The sequence below is a fragment of the Garra rufa genome, chromosome 7, assembly GCF_049309525.1.
Source record: "Garra rufa chromosome 7, GarRuf1.0, whole genome shotgun sequence".
Lineage (NCBI taxonomy): Eukaryota > Metazoa > Chordata > Actinopteri > Cypriniformes > Cyprinidae > Garra > Garra rufa.
The window spans coordinates 12,143,964-12,167,107 of NC_133367.1; the positions used below are offsets into that span (position 1 = coordinate 12,143,964).

Below are 23,144 nucleotides of genomic sequence, written 5' to 3' on the forward strand. Positions count from 1 at the left end.
TAAGAACTGAACTATAAAACTCTGTAACTGGAATTATTACTAGTAAGAATTGAATTATAAAACTCTGTAATTGTAATTGTTACTAGTAAGAATTGAATTATAAAACTCTGTAACTGGAATTGTTACTAGTAAGAATTGAATTATAAAACTCTGTAACTGGAATTGTTACTAGTAAAAATTGAATTATAAAACTCTGTAATTGTAATTGTTACTAGTAAGAATTGAATTATAAAACTCTGTAATTGTAATTGTTACTAAGAATTGAATTAGGGAGCTCTCTGATTGAATTGTTACTAGTAAAAATGCAATTACGATGAGTAACGCATAGTATATTTTAGGCTAAAATGGCTTGCCATAGTTAAACACACATATAAACACACATATACACATTCATCAACACAAGTTAAGCAGTGTGTGTGTGTGTGTGTGTGTGTGTGTGTGTGTGTGTGTGTGTGTATGTGTGTACTTGTATTTCTTACTTTGTTGGGCCCGGTGACAAGGAGCCCACCAACAGTGTGGGGTCCAACAGCCTTGTGGGGCCCAAAATAGTGGGCCCCACACCGATTTTCATTTAAACAGCCTCATAAGCCTCTCCTGGTGTGTCTCATGCCTTTTTTTCACTTTCCCCACAAGGTGACAAAGTATGGTTCTGTGTGTATGTGTGTTTGCGCTCTCTATCGCCCCCATATCTCAAAGTGCGGTAGTGCCGCAGATACACAATACCGGAAGTGTGTGTTATTTTAGCTCACGGAAAGGGAGGAGCTGTTTAGTTTCTGTGATTGACAGTGTTAATTCCTTATTTTACATCTATAATTTAACGTGTTTCAACTCTGTACCAAGGGAAAAAATACTTAATGTGAGCAACAGGTAGGTTTATATTATTTTACTGCATTTGAGTTTCGTGTCAATTACTACCCATATCAACAGAACGATGCTTAATGAAAAACCTTTTTAATCACACGGCTAATTGCTAATAGTTCACGGAAAGGGAGGGGTCGTTTATATTCGGTTACGCGCGTTATCAACCGGAAGTTCAATGCGGTTTAACGTCGAACAGACGAACTTCACTCTTCTTGAGAGCAGCAGGTAAGTTAGGTTTATATTATTTGACTGTACATTTGATGTAGTTTTGTGTCAATTCCTACTCATATCAGTAGAATGGTGCTTAATGAAGTAAAGTGACCATTGTACTGAGATCGCTCGTTGTTAATAGCACATGGAAAGACGGACTTTTCTGGATTTCTGCATTTTCAAGTGGATGTAAACGGAAGAATCTCTTCAGGTGAATAACAGGTAGGTTTATGTTATTTGACTTTGTACATGATGTAGTTTCGTTCAAATGCTTTCTCCGTTTCGTAACGTATGAAATTGATGGTTAATAATAATGATGTGCTAGTTTATTCAGATCGCTAGCGTTAGCTTGCTAATCTTATCTCTAGACTAATAATGGTGTTGACAGCAGAAGAAAGAAGCATGTTTTATTGCAGTTGATAATTTGACTACGTATTTTTTGGTAACACTTTACAGTAAGTTTCATTAGTTAGTTACTTTTGTTAACATGAACTAAGAAGAACAATACTACTACAGCATTTATTAATCTTAATGTAAATTTCAATATCTACTAATGCATTATTAAAATCAAAAGTTGTGCTTGTTAACATTAAATAATGTTCTGTGAATTAACTTGACCTAACAATGAACGACTGTATTTTAATATAATTAACATTAGTTAAGATTAATTAATGCTTTAATATATGTATTGTTGATTATGTTAGTTGATACATTAATGCCAGTGACAGCTCCACTTGAATATTAATGACTTGAATTTGCTTGTTTTTTGTCTCTCATGCTAAATTCATACTTTTTCTTTGTGGATGTGTCTGTATTTTATTTTATAAAAAGCTATAATGTCCAAAAGAAGAAAGAGGATACGGCCTGCTGACGAAGCAAGGACCTATATTTTGTCTTCATGTGACAAACCAGAGTTTGTGGAAAGATATATAGATAGAAACAAAGGTATGTTGATGTGAATTTATCAGTACCTCTCATTTGCATACACTTACATAATAATGTATACCATTGTAGTTGGAAATGGTAAATTAGTAGAGTTTTCTTTCTTTCTTTCTTTCTTTCCTATTTGTTTACATTCGGTTAATACTCTGAATCCCTAGTTTCACCTCCAAAAGTGTCAAGGCAACAACTTTTTCCCCAAATTAAGTGTCTTTCTAATTATGTCTTTATAGGTAGAGGAGTATTTGCTAACCAGCCTGTTGAACCGGGAGCTTTTGTCTTGGAATACAAGGGGGAACTCGTTGCTGCAGAGGAATTCCAGGCGAGACACTACACAGAGTTACAGAGTACATTTCTATTTGATTTTGAGTGGCAGCAACGTCACTGGTGGTAAGTATGTACAGATGCATGTTTTGAGACATCTGGGAAACATGTATGCCATGCAACACACTTCTGAATAGTTAATGAGCAAAAGCATAATCAGCAGTTAATTCCGATAATACAGCCCCTGTGTACTCAATTCTATGGGTGATTTTAATGTTTTTCTGTCTGTTCTGTGGTCCTCGGCAGTTTTAAGTTAATATACTCCGCAATGGTATTTGGAGCAATATGCTGTACATTATCAACATTCAAAACTTGAGTTTCACTACAGGGCGACTTTAACATTTTAGGCTGATGATAAGCACTTTTGTTGATTAGGACTTTCTGCTTTGTATGTCTTACAGTTACAGTTGATGTGTAATTTAAATGTCTCTTTCGTGTAATCTGACCATTTGTGCACATGATATTTAAATATTTAAAGGGTTTTTCTTTAAATGAACTTACAAAGTTTTTTTTATACCTTTTAGTATTGATGCATCCAAAGAAGATGGCTCTCTGGGAAGACTATGCAATGACAATCACAAATCTCCCAACTGCTCTATGAAAAAAATCATAGTAAATAACAGGCCCCATTTGTGTCTATTTGCCATGAAAAGAATTGAAATCGGAAGTGAAATTGAATATAACTATGGTGATGCACAATGGCCATGGCGTAACAAGGTGAGTTAGACTAACACAACTACTTTTTTGGGTGTGTGTGTGTATATATATATATATATATATATATATATATATATATACACACACACACAGAAATTTACTTTTTTTTTGTCTGATTTGCAGGGTCCAAAGAAGCAGTCTTCTGCTCTACAGACCGACTCGTCCCCAACAGATCACCCATCCGATGATGACCCCAAAATGGATGATGAAATCACACAGGTAAAAGAGTAATGTAGACAATCATCTCAAACTATTGAGCTCTTAGATTTCATAGTTTCTATTAAAGAAACAGGTTCACACTATGTTTATCATCATTGGGTGATATGTTAGAGTTCTGATTGAGGAAACAGTTAGTGTGCAGCAGGACAGTAAAACTAGAAAGGTTTCTGTCAGGTTAAGCGTCACACACACATTTCTAGTCTTGACCTTATGGGGTCCTTATACACACACACATTTCTAGTCTTGGCCTTATGGGGCCCTCACGTATGGATCTCATTCAAAGTGATTTTAATTAATTGGAACAGCACCTGTCATTATTTAAACTGAACTTATTGCAGGTAGAATTCAACACTTTACAAGCTGCTACATGTTCAGGTTGAGTATTTTAGATGTAATCCATTGCACGATATTAAATGTTGCTGTGACACTAGCTGTTAGCTCTAGGAAGGATCTGTAAATGGGTTTAGATTTCAACTATATGCTAGTTGAGAGACTATGAGATAACATGTGTCTCTTGTAAATGCCTGAATACATTACACTTGTCAGTTCTTCACAGGTTCTTGTTCTGTTTTTGTCTGATTTGCAGGGTCCAAAGAAGCAGTCTTCTGCTCTACAGACCGACTCGTCCCCAACAGATCACCCATCCGATGATGACCCCAAAATGGATGATGAAATCACACAGGTAAAAGAGTAATGTAGACAATCATCTCAAACTATTGAGCTCTTAGATTTCATAGTTTCTATTAAAGAAACAGGTTCACACTATGTTTTTCATCATTGGGTGATATGTTAGAGTTCTGATTGAGGAAACAGTTAGTGTGCAGCAGGACAGTAAAACTAGAAAGGTTTCTGTCAGGTTAAGCGTCACACACACATTTCTAGTCTTGGCCTTATGAGGCCCTCAACCCAAAGTAATGATTTTACAGTTAAGTTCACACACACACACATTTCTAGTCTTGACCTTATGGGGTCCTTATACACACACACACATTTCTAGTCTTGGCCTTATGGGGTCCTTATACACACAAATTTCTAGTCTTGGCCTTATGGGGCCCTCACGTATGGATCTCATTCAAAGTGATTTTAATTAATTGGAACAGCACCTGTCATTATTTAAACTGAACTTATTGCAGGTAGAATTCAACACTTTACAAGCTGCTACATGTTCAGGTTGAGTATTTTAGATGTAATCCATTGCACGATATTAAATGATGCTGTGACACTAGCTGTTAGCTCTAGGAAGGATCTGTAAATGGGTTTAGATTTCAACTATATGCTAGTTGAGAGACTGTTTTTACATGAGATAACATGTGTCTCTTGTAAATGCCTGAATACACTACACTTGTCAGTTCTTCACAGGTTCTTGTTCTGTTTTTGTCTGATTTGCAGGGTCCAAAGAAGCAGTCTTCTGCTCTACAGACCGACTCGTCCCCAACAGATCACCCATCCAATGATGACCCCAAAATGGATGATGAAATCACACAGGTAAAAGAGTAATGTAGACAATCATCTCAAACTATTGAGCTCTTAGATTTCATAGTTTCTATTAAAGAAACAGGTTCACACTATGTTTATCATCATTGGGTGATATGTTAGAGTTCTGATTGAGGAAACAGTTAGTGTGCAGCAGGACAGTAAAACTAGAAAGGTTTCTGTCAGGTTAAGCGTCACACACGCATTTCTAGTCTTGGCCTTATGGGGTCCTTATACACACACACACACATTTCTAGTCTTGGCCTTATGGGGTCCTTATACACACACACATTTCTAGTCTTGGCCTTATGGGGCCCTCACGTATGGATCTCATTCAAAGTGATTTTAATTAATTGGAACAGCACCTGTCATTATTTAAACTGAACTTATTGCAGGTAGAATTCAACACTTTACAAGCTGCTACATGTTCAGGTTGAGTATTTTAGATGTAATCCATTGCACGATATTAAATGTTGCTGTGACACTAGCTGTTAGCTCTAGGAAGGATCTGTAAATGGGTTTAGATTTCAACTATATGCTAGTTGAGAGACTATGAGATAACATGTGTCTCTTGTAAATGCCTGAATACATTACACTTGTCAGTTCTTCACAGGTTCTTGTTCTGTTTTTGTCTGATTTGCAGGGTCCAAAGAAGCAGTCTTCTGCTCTACAGACCGACTCGTCCCCAACAGATCACCCATCCAATGATGACCCCAAAATGGATGATGAAATCACACAGGTAAAAGAGTAATATAGACAATCATCTCAAACTATTGAGCTCTTAGATTTCATAGTTTCTATTAAAGAAACAGGTTCACACTATGTTTTTCATCATTGGGTGATATGTTAGAGTTCTGATTGAGGAAACAGTTAGTGTGCAGCAGGACAGTAAAACTAGAAAGGTTTCTGTCAGGTTAAGCGTCACACACACATTTCTAGTCTTGGCCTTATGAGGCCCTCAACCCAAAGTAATGATTTTACAGTTAAGTTCACACACACACACATTTCTAGTCTTGACCTTATGGGGTCCTTATACACACACACACATTTCTAGTCTTGGCCTTATGGGGTCCTTATACACACAAATTTCTAGTCTTGGCCTTATGGGGCCCTCACGTATGGATCTCATTCAAAGTGATTTTAATTAATTGGAACAGCACCTGTCATTATTTAAACTGAACTTATTGCAGGTAGAATTCAACACTTTACAAGCTGCTACATGTTCAGGTTGAGTATTTTAGATGTAATCCATTGCACGATATTAAATGATGCTGTGACACTAGCTGTTAGCTCTAGGAAGGATCTGTAAATGGGTTTAGATTTCAACTATATGCTAGTTGAGAGACTATGAGATAACATGTGTCTCTTGTAAATGCCTGAATACACTACACTTGTCAGTTCTTCACAGGTTCTTGTTCTGTTTTTGTCTGATTTGCAGGGTCCAAAGAAGCAGTCTTCTGCTCTACAGACCGACTCGTCCCCAACAGATCACCCATCCGATGATGACCCCAAAATGGATGATGAAATCACACAGGTAAAAGAGTAATGTAGACAATCATCTCAAACTATTGAGCTCTTAGATTTCATAGTTTCTATTAAAGAAACAGGTTCACACTATGTTTATCATCATTGGGTGATATGTTAGAGTTCTGATTGAGGAAACAGTTAGTGTGCAGCAGGACAGTAAAACTAGAAAGGTTTCTGTCAGGTTAAGCGTCACACACGCATTTCTAGTCTTGACCTTATGGGGTCCTTATACACACACACACATTTCTAGTCTTGGCCTTATGAGGCCCTCAACCCAAAGTAATGATTTTACAGTTAAGTTCACACACACACATTTCTAGTCTTGACCTTATGGGGTCCTTATACACACACACACATTTCTAGTCTTGGCCTTATGGGGTCCTTATACACACACACATTTCTAGTCTTGGCCTTATGGGGCCCTCACGTATGGATCTCATTCAAAGTGATTTTAATTAATTGGAACAGCACCTGTCATTATTTAAACTGAACTTATTGCAGGTAGAATTCAACACTTTACAAGCTGCTACATGTTCAGGTTGAGTATTTTAGATGTAATCCATTGCACGATATTAAATCTTGCTGTGACACTAGCTGTTAGCTCTAGGAAGGATCTGTAAATGGGTTTAGATTTCAACTATATGCTAGTTGAGAGACTGTTTTTACATGAGATAACATGTGTCTCTTGTAAATGCCTGAATACATTACACTTGTCAGTTCTTCACAGGTTCTTGTTCTGTTTTTGTCTGATTTGCAGGGTCCAAAGAAGCAGTCTTCTGCTCTACAGACCGACTCGTCCCCAACAGATCACCCATCCGATGATGACCCCAAAATGGATGATGAAATCACACAGGTAAAAGAGTAATGTAGACAATCATCTCAAACTATTGAGCTCTTAGATTTCATAGTTTCTATTAAAGAAACAGGTTCACACTATGTTTATCATCATTGGGTGATATGTTAGAGTTCTGATTGAGGAAACAGTTAGTGCGCAGCAGGACAGTAAAACTAGAAAGGTTTCTGTCAGGTTAAGCGTCACACACACATTTCTAGTCTTGGCCTTATGGGGCCCTCAACCCAAAGTAATGATTTTACAGTTAAGTTCACACACACACATTTCTAGTCTTGGCCTTATGGGGCCCTCAACCCAAAGTAATGATTTTACAGTTAAGTTCACACACACACATTTCTAGTCTTGGCCTTATGGGGTCCTTATACACACACACACATTTCTAGTCTTGGCCTTATGGGGCCCTCACGTATGGATCTTATTCAAAGTGATTTTAATTAATTGGAACAGCACCTGTCATTATTTAAACTGAACTTATTGCAGGTAGAATTCAACACTTTACAAGCTGCTACATGTTCAGGTTGAGTATTTTAGATGTAATCCATTGCACGATATTAAATGTTGCTGTGACACTAGCTGTTAGCTCTAGGAAAGAACATTTAGCTATTTAATTGTAATTGTTGGCATTTTTGTGGCTTATCTGATTTAACATTGAACTTCTTTAGTACTTGGATGGTGTACTGTAGCTTCCACTTTCTATTCCAGTTGTTCTCAGTGGGAAATTAAAACACTTATACATTGCCTTTTCCCTGATCTGCATTTGTGTGACTTTTTCTCTAGCTTCTGTGGAATGCTGTTTGGCTCTGTTTTCTTTCAGATTCATAAACACCCCAATGTTGAAGTCTCATTTATTCATCATGTTTAAAGTATTTTCCGTTATATTGATATTTATACCGTTTTTAGGCAGAACTGAATCAAAAACTAAACAGCTGAACAGTGACAACTGACTGACAATTGTTCAACACTAAACAATGACAGTATTTAAGAAGAATTAAAATGATTTGATTTGACAAACTAAACAAATTTAATAATTATCTTCTCAATAGACAGAACTGAGAAGGAACTGACTTCAACAGGAAATATATAATTCCATGATTCAAGCTGATCAATGAAAAGCTGCTTCAAAACTATTTTTATTGTATAAAGCGCTATAGAAATGAAGCTAAACTGACTCAACTTTAGATGGCCGTTCACTCTGTCAAACTAGATAAATGTTGTTGTTATTAGGTTCTTGCCCAAGTGTTTGTGCTAAATTAGTACACTGCTTATACATATATGGTTCCAGTTAACTCTTAATACATATGTTTAATTATATTCAGGTGTTTACTGGAGGGTTTGGCCTAGTAAATTATTCAGAAAGTGATGAGACTGATGAGGATAAAGACAACCCTACCTCTCCACCCTCTGGTGTTGTTCAACAGAAGACAAGGAATGGAAACATTCAGGTATTCCTCCGATGCAGTACTTAAAATTCTTGTGTAAAGTTTATGTAAATGGCTCAAACATCATTTGCCTGTGGCTGATTTTAATAGTGTGAGCAAAAATGTATAACCATATATTAAAATCACTCTTTTTGGCAGATGGATGCGGTTCCTGATTATTCTGAGCCTCTGTTTGACTCGAGTGAAAGTATAGTAGATGAAACTGATGAGGATTCCAGTTCGCAATCAGACAGCGAAGTTGTTTCAAAGCTGAGGATGACAAAAAGCATTTTGGTATGCCTCTTAAGCTCTGGTACCAACTATTTGACAGTTAATTTCTACCAAAATATTTTTGTTGTAAATGATTTTGATAGAATGTGAACAATCCTAGCATGACCTAACTCCCTTTTGGCAGATGGACAAGGTACCAGATTTTTCTGTTCCAAGTGATGACAGCACAGATGAGATTGCCACTCCCAAGATGGAAATGGCTCTAGAAAGACCAAAGAGAAGCTTTCTCCGTCCTGTAAGTGATTTTTTTTTTTCATGCTTTGTCACTTAATGGTTGGTGTTCTCAATGTTTTTAGTCCCTTGGTCTAATTTTTAATTACTAGTTTATTTCTTATTTAATTTACTTGTAATAAATTTTTACCTAGCTTCCTTAAAGAATGAATGTCATGCAGTTGACAGTTTTAGTCAGTTTATCGTACTAATGTATTAAAAGAACTCTCAAATAACTTTCATATATGCATAAATTTCATTGCTCGTAAATACAACTAAGAAAATAAACTTAGATGTTAAGAGACATGATGAATGGAAATTGATGGCAACCAACAGTTTTAACGCTTGTGTGTTTGTCCGTTATAAACTTTCATTACATAAAGAAAAAAGTTATTTGAAAAAAATATTTAAATCAATTATATTCCCTGCTGACTTTGTATGTTCACCCACTGGCAAATAAATGGTTGGTCTATAAATGTATTGGTTGATTTTAACAGTGAGAGACAGAATAACATAAGAAAAATGAATTTCAAAAAGTGGAGTCCTAATTTTTATGAGTTTTTTTTCTGAATTTTGTTTTGTCTCTCACTGTTCAAATTAGCCTACCGTTAACATTATACCACTGATCATTTCTTTGTTAGTGGGCAAACATGCAGAGGATTAAATATTGTTTTTCCTCACTGTATCAAGCTCATCAGATCACTCATGTTAAAATAACACATCATTGTTAAAATATTTCTAATATGGACTTTTATTATCTTGCCTAAATGACTTAAATGCTGTCCATTTCCATTCTGTCTCTTCACATCCAAAACTATTCATTTGTGCTCTGATGAACCGTAGTCATTTGTGTTGTAGGTGAGTCTTTTTTTTCCTTCATTTTGGAGAGACTAATCCTGTTAACTTTATTTATTTTTTAAAGATTCAAAGGCATCTTGTAGAATCAGATGACTCGTGTGGCGATAGCGAGGATGAGTATATCCCAGATCCCAGGGAAGAAAGCACAGGGGATAGCAGTGACTGCAGCTTGGAGTTATCACTGAAAAATAAACAAAAGTCAGCTATTACACAGAGCAGAAGCAAGTCAAGTCAGAGCCAATTTCAGTCTTCAAGTCAGAGCAGAAGTGAGTCATCCAGTCAGAGCAGGTGTGAGTCTTCAGGTCAGAGAAGATTTGAAACAAGTCAAGACTCAGTGCAAGATTGCAGATTTTCCAATAGCAGAGATGAAAGAAGCAGAGAGAAAACAACAGCGCGAACATATAGTAACAAAGAGATGAGCATTTCAGTTCCGCTTGAAGAAGAGCCATCCGTCTATGTTAATCCAGTTTTGAAAAAGGAGGATGGTTCTAGAAGATATAACAAGAAACATCATTGCTTGTATTGTGGCCAAGTAGTTCAAAAAATGTCAAGGCACTTGTCGCGTAGACACAGTGATGTGGTCGAGGTTGCGAAGGCATTGAGTTTGCCAAAGAACTCAAAAGAAAGGAGGCTGCAATTAGATTATATACGAAACAAGGGGAACTTTGAACATAATGTTGAAGTTTTGGAGAGCCGGCAAGGCAAACTCATCCCGTGGAAGCAACCCAAAAAAAAAACTGAAGGACAAGAATTTATGCACTGTGTTTACTGCTTTGGGCTCTTCAGAAAAAGAGTCATGTGGCGACATTTTCAAGTCTGCAATTTCAAGCCTCAGGGCAAGTCTTCCAAGCGAGGTAAAACAAGAGTTCAAGCGCTGTGTGCGTTTGCTGAACCTGCTCCAACTGGACTTAGCGACACATACTGGAAGTTCTTAAATGAAATGAATCAGGATGAGGTCGCCGTTGCAATTAAGGAAGACCGCTGCATTCTTGAATATGGATTCAGACTGTTCAACAAGAATGAAAATGTAATTAGCCAACACCAATATATTCGACAAAAACTGAGAGAGCTTGCCAGGCTGGTACTGGAAGCTAAAAAGATGACACACGTGAAGTCCATCAAAGAACTCATAAAACCTGAAAAATACAGTCATGTTGTTAGGGCTGCAAGATGCCTCGCTGGATTCAGTGACAAAACTGGAAAATATCAACGTCCATCGCTTGCTCGCAAAGTTGGGCATGGCTTACATGCATTGGCCATGTTTATCAAATCTGAAGGATTAAAGACGAAAGATCAACAGACAGCCAAAGACGCTGAAGAATTTGCACTGCTATATCAAGAGAGTTGGAAATTTGACATTGCGAGCCAAGCATTAACTCAGCTTAATCAGACCAAGTGGAATTCTCCTCAAATTCTACCGTTCACACAAGATGTCCAAAAACTTCATTCCCATTTGTCTGAGAAACAGCAGACACAACTTGATGCCCTGCGAGAAAATCCTTCTCCCTTAAACTGGAAGGACCTTGCTAAAGTGACCTTGGCACAAGTTATTCTCTTCAACCGCCGTAGAGCAGGAGAGGTATCCCGAATGCCCTTGTCTGTGTACCTGTCAAAGGACACATCAGAAACTCACCAAGATGTTAACCTGGCCCTTACAGCGCTCGAGCAGAAGCTTTGCAAACATTTTGTCCGGATTGCCATAGTAGGAAAGCGAGGAAGGAAAGTCCCTGTTCTCCTTACTCCAGTCATGAGGGAATCCCTTGATGCTTTGACTGAGAAGCGAGAAGAATGTGGAGTGCTGAAAGAAAACTGCTACTTGTTTGCATTGCCGCACTCTGTCCATTATTTGAGGGGTTCTGATTGCATTAGGCAGTTTGTGAACGAATGTGATGACATCAAACATCCAAAAGCGCTAACTTCGACAAAACTAAGGAAACACATTGCTACTCTGTCGACCGTTCTCAACCTGAAAACAACAGAACTCGACCAGTTGGCAGATTTCCTTGGCCACAACATTGAGGTCCACAGAAAGCACTACCGTCTTCCAGAAGGAACCCTCCAGCTTGCTAAAATTAGCAAAGTTCTTTTAGCTTTGGAAAAGGGACGGCTAGGAGAGTTCAAAGGGAAGAATCTGGATGAAATTCAGCTTGATGTGACTGGTATTAAGCCTTTTTTATTTAAAATTTCCTTAAAGGATAGGATTGTCCATCTGTAAATCATTCTCTTTTAGAGAAGTGTATAGAATTTGAATTGAGTAGCAAAATCAAGTTTAGTATAATCGAATTGAATAAGAGTACAAGCATTTGTAATTATATTTATATGTATTTGTCTATTGTTCTGGAAGTGTGCTTCTCCTTTAACATACTGATGGGGAGAGCAGGTTTTATAGTTATAATTGACTATAACTGGACCATTTAAGACCGTCTGTTTTGCTATTTATGTATTATTTTTGACTACTTTTGCAAAGTTGACCACAGTTTCAGCTTTCTGACTCATTCATATTCTATTACTTTTTTTAGAGACTGTTGACCTGGACATGGATGGGTGCTCTCAAGAAGAAGGTATGTTTGTATGATTTATTTTTTTATTATGAATCATCTTATTTAAATATATTTTTAATATTTGTTTAATGGCTTCTTTCACTGTTAGCAATACTAATGTCTCTATAAAAAATTCTCCTTAAAGGGATAGTTCACCCAGAAATGAAAATTTGATGTTTATCTGCTTCCCCTCAGGGTATCCAAGATGTAGGTGACTTTGTTTCCTCAGCAGAACACAAACAAAGATTTTTAACTCAAACCGGTGCAGTCTGTTAGTGATTTAATGGCAGTGGATGGCACCAAACCTTTGAAAGTAACAAAAAACATGCACAGACAAATCCACATTACACCCTGCGGCTCGTGTTGATACATTGATGTCCTAAGACACGAAACAATCGGTTTTTGTGAGAAACTTAACAGTATTTATATAATTTTTTTTTACCTTTGATGCACAGCCACGTCCATCTGTCATGAGCACGAGTTCATCATCCGGCTCGTTACTCGTATAGCGCTCTGGTGTAGAATACGCAAACGCCGGAAGCCATCTGTCGCGTGTATTTATCACTCATTGTTTACACAGTGCACAGAGATTTTGGGTATCGCGGCTATTCAAAATGGTAATTACTTTCTATATGCTGATTGTTCAAACCGATTTAAAGGTAAAAGATTACGTTTGCTTGCATGAACTGATCCGGAATTGTTTTTTATCGCTGATTTCCCCTTTTTGCGTATTCTACACCAGAGCGCGTTCACATGTAACAAGCCGGATGACAATCTCGTGGTCACGACAGATGGACGTGGCTGTGCATCAAAGGTAAAAAAGGATATAAATATTGTTCAGTTTCTCACAAAAGCCGATCGTTTCGTGTCTTAGGACATCAATGTATCGTCACGAGCCGCAGGGTGTAATTTGGAATTGTCTGTGCATGTTTTTTTCTTACTTTCAAAGGTCTGGTGCCCATCCACTGCCATTATGAGGCTGACCGACTGCACCGGTTTTCGTCAAAAATCGTCATTTGTGTTCTGCTGAAGAAACAAAGTCACCTACATCTTGGATGCCCTGAGGGGAAGCAGATAAACATCAAATTTTCATTTTTGGGTGAACTATTGCTTTAATGTTTTACCGTTGACTATAGGCATTCAACATTACAGTATAATTGAGCGCTATCAATTTTAATATTTATTAGACTTTAAAAAAATAACTTTCAAATAAACTAGGGGTGGGCATAGATTAATTTTTTTAATCTAGATTAATCTAGATTAAATCTTGGAATTAATCTAGATTAAAATGGCTAATTTGAATTCTGCTGAAGGCATTCAGAATATGTGTGTTTCCCAAATAATGACTTAAAGTCTTTGAGAATGGATCATAAAACTCATAAAGCTGTTCTATGATAATTTGTTGATGAAAATAAATTGTTCAATTAGATGTACTTGTTTTTACTAACTAACAATGAAATTATTTTTTCTACCTATTAGATTGTGTTTTTTTAACGTCAACACCTACCCAGCCCATTACATGTTACACCGTACTTTTATTTTGACAGGTTGCCGTGAAGTTTCTGTGTCATACAGTTTGATATGATGCTAGTTTTCTCAAATGAAACGGTAAAAGTGACACTCACAGCAGTTTGGGAGATTGAGTTTATCTGTTCATGTGAGATGAAAATGCCAAACATTACCGGGAGCGTCACGTGTGTTTCAGTATGCGAGTACTCCGTGTAGTAAAAGCTCGTCTCCGCAATGCAAACACACAGCAAACGAACCTATCGGATTCATATTAAAACGGTCTTTTTGCATTTCAGTTTTCACAGACACTAGTCCATATCGCGATTTGAATTAAGTGACTGACCAACATTTGATTTATGAATCCAAAAAACGACGAATTTACGTGGCATTTCGCTATAGTAGATTCGGTTTTTATGAATGAAGGACGACGCGATCCCGTCTGTGTTTTGGCGGAGGAGACTTAAACGTACGGACGTGAAGGTGAAAGTCATCATAGCTTGCGTAGTTTAGACCCAGCTCCCAACCCAAATTTGAGAATAGATTAACGGCGATATTTTTTTTATCGCGCGATAAGAGTTTCACGTTAACGCAGCACGTTAACGCCGATAACGGCCCACCACTAAAATAAACCCATTATAATAAGTTAAATATTTAGCTACCTGTGCCCTTCAGCAGATATGTACAAAAATTTTATAAAGTTATCAAATACTAATTCTAAATACATTTTTAAAGAAATCCTTAAAGCTACAAAAGTTAATGTCTTTTTTTTTTTGGATTAACACATCAAAACAGCTGTTGTTATTTAAATACGGCTGCTGTACATGACCTTTTAGTTTTTTTTTTTGTTTTTTTTTTTTTACTTAGTCTCTATGGAAGAGCTGAGAGTGTAATGGGGTGATTTAGATGAGGGAGATGATGCTGGGGAGCCTCAGGACAGTTTTTACAATTTCATAGATGTTTTTAATGTGATGCATATAGAACTTATGTCATGCACAGTTTTAAGGCAGCTTAATCCCCTTTTTTGGAACTTAATTCCTTAACCGATGACATATGACATTGCATGCACATAGTTTCTTTTGTAGTTTGATATGAAATGATACAGGCCGAGTCGAGCCTGGCGTGGAGGCGAAGTTAGTGTGTGTTTGAAACGCCTCTCGTTTGATGTGCTCGTAAAGACGTTCTGCATCTCATAAAATAAATAAAATAGACAGAGGCAAAAGTTGTAAATGGGGATGGCTAACCCTAGCCCTGCCCCTGTTTTTATTGCATTAAATATTTTTACTGTGGTAATCTAGAAAAAATGAACCACATGTTATTTTGCTAATTTTGACACTACTAAAATATACCATTTGCATCTCATCTTGCAGCTTTTTCAATGTCTTGTGCTCCATACCCAGCTTTTACATTCATCAGGGCTGTGATTCGACAGCTGGCTTTCCAAGTACCACCATAATGACCAACAATATTTATTATTGTCAGCCACTTTAAACATTGTAAATGCAGTTTAAGCATTAACACTGCACTGTGCTTACATCCAGGTAAACAAAAAAACTAAAATAATTGTATACAATATATTTACATGTAATCTTTAAGTACTAACATCTTGGATGCTAAGGTGGTGAAATATTACGGTTTCCCTAGTAATAGCTGTACACAAAGCAGCATTAAGGCAGTTTTACCAGGGATGGTAATTAAAATGGCAAAGACTACTGATCTATATAATGATGATATAATGTTCTTCATTATAGATCAGTGCCCACGACACGTTTCTGAGGACAGTTGGTTCTCTTCAGATATATTCATATAAAGACATCCGTGCCGCGTTTTGACTTTGAAGTGTGCATCATTGCCTTTTGAAGTTTTATCCAGCCCTATCGTGATTCTAGTCTTTCCATCCCCAAATGTAAGACCTCTTTAAATTATTATTAATTATAAATTAGTATTTTCATATTCTATTAAAATTAACAAACTTTTTATGCCCTTAAATTTGATACAACTAAATTAAGGAGTTAAGCCCTCTACTTTATGATAGCCTGTCGGGCAGTCCGGTCAAACATTTTGGTAGTTGACTAAAATAGCCCAGGGATGTCGGACTGGCGGTTTTTGTGAGCCCAGAGTTCTCATTTCAAACATAATTTGTATTTGTCATGCAACAACCTCCCGGCATGTCTTATCTCTCGCTCTGTTCCATCAGAGGCATTAAAGCATAAGCATAACAAAAAATAATTGTTTAGAATGAAAGCGAATTAATATGAAACCAATGCAACTGCACTTTCAAGCACTGTATCCAAAATCCAAGCATTTTTCAAACCTTGAAAACACTACATTTAAAATTCAAGCATTTTCAAGGAATTCAAGCACCAGTACGATCCCTGTGTGATTTTGTTAGCTGACTACAAATTGACAGTGATTAGCGTTGTGTTTTACCCAAAGTTGAACATTCTTCAACTCTCTGTGCCAGGGGAAAAAAACAAAAAACAACACCTGAGTGCTCAGCATTAAAAAAAAAGTTACTCTATAAAACGTGGCTCTCATTTAAAAAAAATTGACAAAATGTGCTAACCTATCTTATTTTTTGTAAGCTGGTAATTTTTTTACTGTTAATACCATAATGTAACGAGGTTAAAACATTTCCTACCGTAAATTGCTTGTTCCGATGATATAACTTTACTTTAAATTATAGACACACACAAAAAATTTATGACACCTCTCTACTTCCACTATAGAAAAGTAAAACCAAAAGATCCCAATATGGCTGCTGTCATCTTGGACTGATTACGTCATTTGGCTGTTTGCACAGTAGTGATTTTTTTTTTTTGGAGCCCTAGTCTAAAGTAGTCAAAAGTCCTTAGTATCAAAGTCCTGCCTAAACTCCCACAGACTAAACTGGCAAGTTCATTGTCATGATGCCACACCTGTTTTTGTAACGTATCTCATGACTAACTAAAAACTTGTAAACAAACTTTAACATCTGAACATTTAATGGGACGTACCTAAATGACTGAAACTTATGCGTGATTGATCATAATCTTGTGTTGCTTGCAGCTAATGTATATGTTTTATTTCATTAAATACTTCTTCTTGCACTCAGATGAATTCATTCCAGAAGCTGAGGACAGTGTGACATCCATTCAGGAACCTACTTCCACAGTATATTTGCAACCGCAAACAAAGTCGGCCAAAAAGAGAGGTGAGCTTAGAAAAATAAAGTGGATTGATGGTACAGCTGATCTTTAACTGCGGTCCTGATGCGGGTTCCCGATCTGTGTCCGTTCTCAAACAGTTCCGTGTATTTCCATAAAGAAAAGGTTGTTCTGGACTGTAACTGACTTTTCTTTTATATTTATTGACCAATATGCACGAAATATGTCAGTAAATCATCATAAACAGAGTTTTTTGGTCTTAAGTAGGGCTGTCAACATTAACGCGTTAATGGCGCGTTAACGCAAATTAATTTTAACGGCACTAATTTTATTAACGCGCGATTAACGCAGCGCGCATTTCTGTTTGACCCACTATAGCCCATAGTTAAATGGATGCAGTGCTGCCAACCTAGCGAAAAGTGTCTAGCAACAATACACAAACACATAATTGGACAAACCCAATTTAGTTTCTGAGGCTCTCTTCGGTTTTGCTGAACGTGCGTGAGGTCTCCCAATGAATGCGCGCGCACCTCCCTCTCTTCATATCTGCGTCTGCTCTGTTCAGCGAGCGGCAGTGGAGCAGCGCTTTCGGTTAAAACAGATGTTATGTTCATTCCAGTGCTTGAAGTGGGCCGGTACGCAAGTACTTCTGTATTTTATCATTTTGCGTACACCGGCACTTCTGCCATATTTAATGAATGCAAGCGGAGTCGGGCTACGTTAGGATTGTTGCTGTGTGGTTGATGCGTAAAGCCACATACGAGCGAAAACGGCGTATTAAATGCACGTCAAACACATGCATAATTGCATTTCATATGTACTCCAAAGTTAATTTCAGCTTGTTAATAGCACGCCAAATAGATACAGAAAGTCGTGCTAGTGCGCATTTGCATGAGACCAGGCTCTCCAATCAGTACAGGCCAAACTCCTAAAAAGTCAAAGGATCCTGAAGGCATTCAAACAGGAAGTTAAAAACAACGATAATAATGCAGGGAATAGTGACTTATGTCCAGATGCCGGTAAATGATTCTTTTCAGTGATTGAATCATGATCATAATTCAGGATTTTTTTTTCAGTTATTATTTCATATTACTTTGGTTATCTGATAACAGAAATATTACATCAAAACAATGGAAACAGTTTTGTTGAGAACGTGGCTGCATCAAATGACAGTATGTGGGCACTGAGAGGCAAACAAATGTAATAATAAATGTAGATTTTGCATGTTCAGAAGAAGTGAGCTGCCCTGTCCTGCAAATAATGTAAACAGGCTTGTGTAAGTAAATTGCTCAGTGCAAAGAAAGAGAAGTAATGGGAACCTGGTGTTTCTATGTTCTTTTTTTCATGTGTCTAATAGACATGAACAAGTTATTTGAAAAACATCTATGACATTTGAAACAAGTTAGTCTAGTCAAGTATGGTTTCACTGATAATAAACACATATTTGCTTAAAGCATCCATGCCAATGTTGATTAGAGTACTAAAAACTTAAAAAAGTGTTAATTTAAGGTACATTTAGAACAGATAAAAATGTGCGATTAATCGCGAGTTAACACAAGACAACCATGCGATTAATCGCAATAAAAAATTTTAATCGATTGACAGCCCTAGTCTTAAGTGAACGTAAACAGGTGAGAAAGAAAACGCATGTTCAGTGTTAAAGAGACAGCCATCTAATAAACGTGCCGTCTGTCGTTAATGTTAATCAAAGAACAAAAGAAAATCATTAAAATTACGAAAGATATTCAGTCAGTTAATGTTTTATTAACAAAGTTCGGGAGGAGCGCGTCAGATACTTAGCCTAATTAACACAAGTGGAACGCACTCAAGTTAATCTACATCAGATATAAATACAGTTGACTTGCCTCTACCCATTTGATGGTTTATCAGCATCCCTCCACCACCTTATCTCCTCATTCCGAGTTCTTTTTAAACCTATACGGGAGGCTACTCTAGGTTCGGGCCATTCCCGAGCTCGGAGGCCTTCCCTAGACAGCCCGCCAAACATGCTTTACGTACTTCACCTAATTATATGCAAGTGTGAACTCATGAAATGAGGGCTAATCAATATTTTATTTATGAAAGAAAACCATTGCCTGGGTTGTACCTGGCATTTGATCAGTTTTGTTTATGCTATTGCTAATTGATTTGTTTGTTTCCATTTTATTACTAGTCTTTAACATTTTAAGGTTTTACATTTATATTATTCTAGTTGTTGTTTTTCTGAAGGAAAGGAATAAATACATTAAAAAGACAGAATATACATTTGACATCTAAATGTTTGACATAACTTTTTAATGGATTTTTATCTTATTGGAATCGTCGTTAGGAATAGATCAAATTCAAACGATACATTGCAGATAATGAGCTCAGACGGTAGCAACTACCTCGCCTTGGTTCCGTACGGATTATTTTATCAGAGAATATTTGTTTTTGACATGACTGACTAAATTTCAGACTACACACTTAAAATATTCTATACGAATATTTCTCATGTCTGTGTCAAGCATGTTCTAAGAATCTATACAGAGTAGTTTTATTTTTATTTTAGGGAGATCATGAACAAGGCCACCAATTCAAACACTGCATTGTTCTTTTGTAGACCCATGAATAATGTCAAATAATGCACCTTATTAAAGGGAAGTGTCGTTGTACAATGTTAAAGGAGAACTCCGGTGTGATTTTGACCTAAAGTGTATTGAATCATGATACCGAGTGTAAACGTACCTTGCATATCTCATCTCGTCTTGTCCACTGCTGTCCGAAATCTGGGGTCAGTTAGCCGATGCTCACAACAGCTTGTCAATGATATTCAATCGGGCATCGAAGGAGCCATGTAAATAAATCACTGTTTTACGCCATTTACGAGGCACAAAGTAGCTCCAGACTTCATTGGTAGACTTCCAAGGGCCCTGACATTTAAAACGAGACATTGAGAACTTAGAAAAAGCACCGGTAGTTTATTTACAAGTAGATTTATACAGACAGTAACCGCAAGAAGTTTAGCTGCCGCCGCCATCTAAAATGTAGTCACGATAAGTCGAGTGTCGAGCACCAAGGAAACTACAACCTGGTACGTTGATAAGCTGATAAATTCCTTGGTGATCGACACTCGACTTATCGTGACTACATTTAAGATGGCGGCGGCCGCTAAACTCCTTGCCGTTACTGTCTGTATAAATCTACTTGTAAATAAACTACCGGTGCTTTTTCTAAGTTCTCAATGTCTCGTTTTAAATGTCAGGGCCCTTGGAAGTCTACCAATGAAGTCTGGAGCTACTTTGTGCCTCGTAAATGGCGTAAAACAGTGATTTATTTACATGGCTCCTTCGATGCCCGATTGAATATCATTGACAAGCTGTTGTGAGCATCGGCTAACTGACCCCAGATTTCGGACAGCAGTGGACAAGACGAGATGAGATATGCAAGGTACGTTTACACTCGGTATCATGATTCAATACACTTTAGGTCAAAATCACACCGGAGTTCTCCTTTAACTCAATGGGTAAAAAAAAAGGTCAGTTTTTTTTTTTGTATTGTTTTTTTTATTTTTATTGCAGTTCCGCACTCCCCTTAAACGGCATTCCTGATTTGTAAAACGTACAATACAAAAGAACCTGCACCAAATATGTTCATCTGTATATACAGGTGCATCCCAAAAAATTTGAATATCATCGTAGTTGGGTTTTTTTTTTTTCACTTTTTTTTATTGTAACTTAAAAAAAAATCTTTCATATGTTCTGGATTCATTACATGTAAAGTAAAACGATTTTTCTATTTTGATAATTAGAGCGTACAACTCATGAAAGTCAAATTCAGCGTCTCAAAATGTTGGAAAATTTACATTTGAGTTTCATTAAATGACCATACCTACAGTATAAATTCCCGGTATCTCTTGTTCTTTGAAACCACACTAATGGAGAAGACTGCTGACTTGGCATTGGTCCAGGAGACACCCATTGACACCCTCCACACAGAGGGTAAGTTACAGAAGGTCATTACTAAATGGGGTGGCTGTTTAGAGAGTGCTTTATCAAAGCATATTAAATGCAAAGTTGACTGGAAGAAAGAAATTGAGTAGGCAAAGGTGCACAAGCAGCAGGCATGACTGTTAGCTTGAGAATACTGTCAAACAAAGCCGATTCAAACACTTAGGAGAGCTTCAGTAGGAGTGGGCTGAAGCCGGAGTTAGCACATCAAGAGTCTCCACACTCAGACATCTTCAGGAAAAGCACTACCAAGCCACTTCTGAAACAGAAACAACATCAGAAGCATATTACCTGAGCTTAGAAGAAAATTAACTGGAATGTTGCTCAGTGGTCCAAAGTCCTCTTTTCAGATAAAAGTAATTTTTGCATTTCATGTTGAAATCATGATCCCAGAGTCTGGAGGAAGCCTGGAGAGGCACAGAAGTCCATTGAGAAGATTCTGAAGTCAGTAATACCATGGGGTGCCTTGACGTCTGCTGGTGTTGGTCCACTGTGTTTTACAGTATCAAGTGCAAAGTCAATGTAGCGTCTACCAAGAGATTTTGGAGCATTTTATGCTTTCATCTGCTGACAAGCTTTATGAAGATGCTGCTTTCCTTTTCCAGCAGGACTTTAGCACCTGCCCACAGTGCCAAAACCACTTCCAAGTTGTTTTGCTGACCATGATATTACCGTGCTTTATTGGCCAGCCAACATGCCTGACCGGAACCCCATTGAGAATCTGTTGGCTATTTTCAAGAGAAAGATGAGAAACAGTGGATCCAACAATATACAGGCGATCTGAAGGTTCAGTAGTGCCTCAGCAGTGCCACAGGCTGATCACTTACACGCCACACCTCACTGATGCTGTCATTTGTGTGCTGCTGAGCAAGAATTGAGTACATAAATGAACATACTCTAAAGAACTTGAACTTATGTTTTGCAAATCCTTTTTTGTTGATTGATCTTTGCAAGTATTGTAATATTTTGAGATACTGGATTTTTGACTTGAGCTGTACGTTCTAATCTTCAAAATTAAAACAAAAAAACTTAAGGAATGTTTAACTTTACATGTAATTAATCAATGAATCTAGAATATATTAAAGTTTCAGTTTTTGAAATAAGTTGCAAACAAAAACCTTTTAGGATATTCCAATTTGAGATGCACCTGTATTTTAACATGCATGTTCCCATCTGTGTCATGTTGCTGTGTTTATCAGTACATGACAAAATCATTGGTAATATTTTGATGGTCCTTTTTGAACATTATGTTGACAATTAATGTTACACTTACATGTCAACTAACTTATTAGAAATCTGTCTACGTAATATCCTCTAACTCTTTGTGATGGTCTCCCAACAAAGTTAGTAGACATGTAGAGGCAATGTTACTTAATGTTGATTTTTTTTTAAGTCCATTTCTCATATAGCTGTCTGTTTGTCTTTCAGATTTTTGTTTTCTTTCAGTTCTGATGATTTAACTATTCTTTTTTTTTTTTTCCTGTATACTTAGGCAAACAAACTGCAGTCAAAAGAAGCTGGACATCAGATGAATGTGCTGCAGTCGAAAGGCACCTAAGGAAATTCATTGTGAGAAACCAAGTTCCAGGGAAAATGGACTGTCAGCATTGCGTTGATGCAGAAGCTGAAGTTTTAGTAAATCGAGACTGGAAGGCAGTGAAATATTTCATCAAAAACCGCATTTCTTCCATAAGAAAAAAAGTACATTAAAATGCGGGTATTTCAGCCTTCCTACAAGCGTTCACCTCGGGGAAACAAGTTCTAATTGTTTTCAACTAAAGGTTAGTTCCCCAAATCAGCATTTTTAGGGAATGTGGTGGGAAGAGCAAATGACAGACACAGTGGGTGTAGAGTCAGGCCTTGGAGAGGCTTTTATTAAACATAAGAAAATTAAAGTGTCCAAAGGAGGGGAAAGTGTCCAAAATAAACAGGGAATTTGGTGTCCCCTTCGTGCAGGGGATTCCTTGAAGCGACAGTGTTCGATAGGGAAGGGTCCAGTAAGGGATGAAGTCCAGAGGCCGCACACGCTGCCCTCTCAGGACACTAGCGTGCAGGCACAGGGA

The 23,144-nt window shown here is 37.3% G+C and overlaps 1 protein-coding gene across 1 annotated transcript; it reads left to right on the forward strand.

The window, feature by feature from the left end:
* The first annotated feature begins 790 nt into the window (after positions 1-790).
* LOC141337921 (uncharacterized) lies at positions 791-23,144 on the forward strand. The gene is made up of 12 exons (XM_073843497.1): positions 791-2,016; positions 2,244-2,400; positions 2,859-3,051; positions 3,175-3,270; positions 7,028-7,123; positions 8,440-8,565; positions 8,701-8,835; positions 8,957-9,067; positions 9,965-12,059; positions 12,420-12,461; positions 17,041-17,139; positions 22,574-23,144. The coding sequence occupies exons 1-12, from the start codon at positions 1,908-1,910 to the stop codon at positions 22,789-22,791; spliced, it is 3,477 nt and encodes a 1,158-aa protein (XP_073699598.1). The 5' UTR covers positions 791-1,907; the 3' UTR covers positions 22,792-23,144.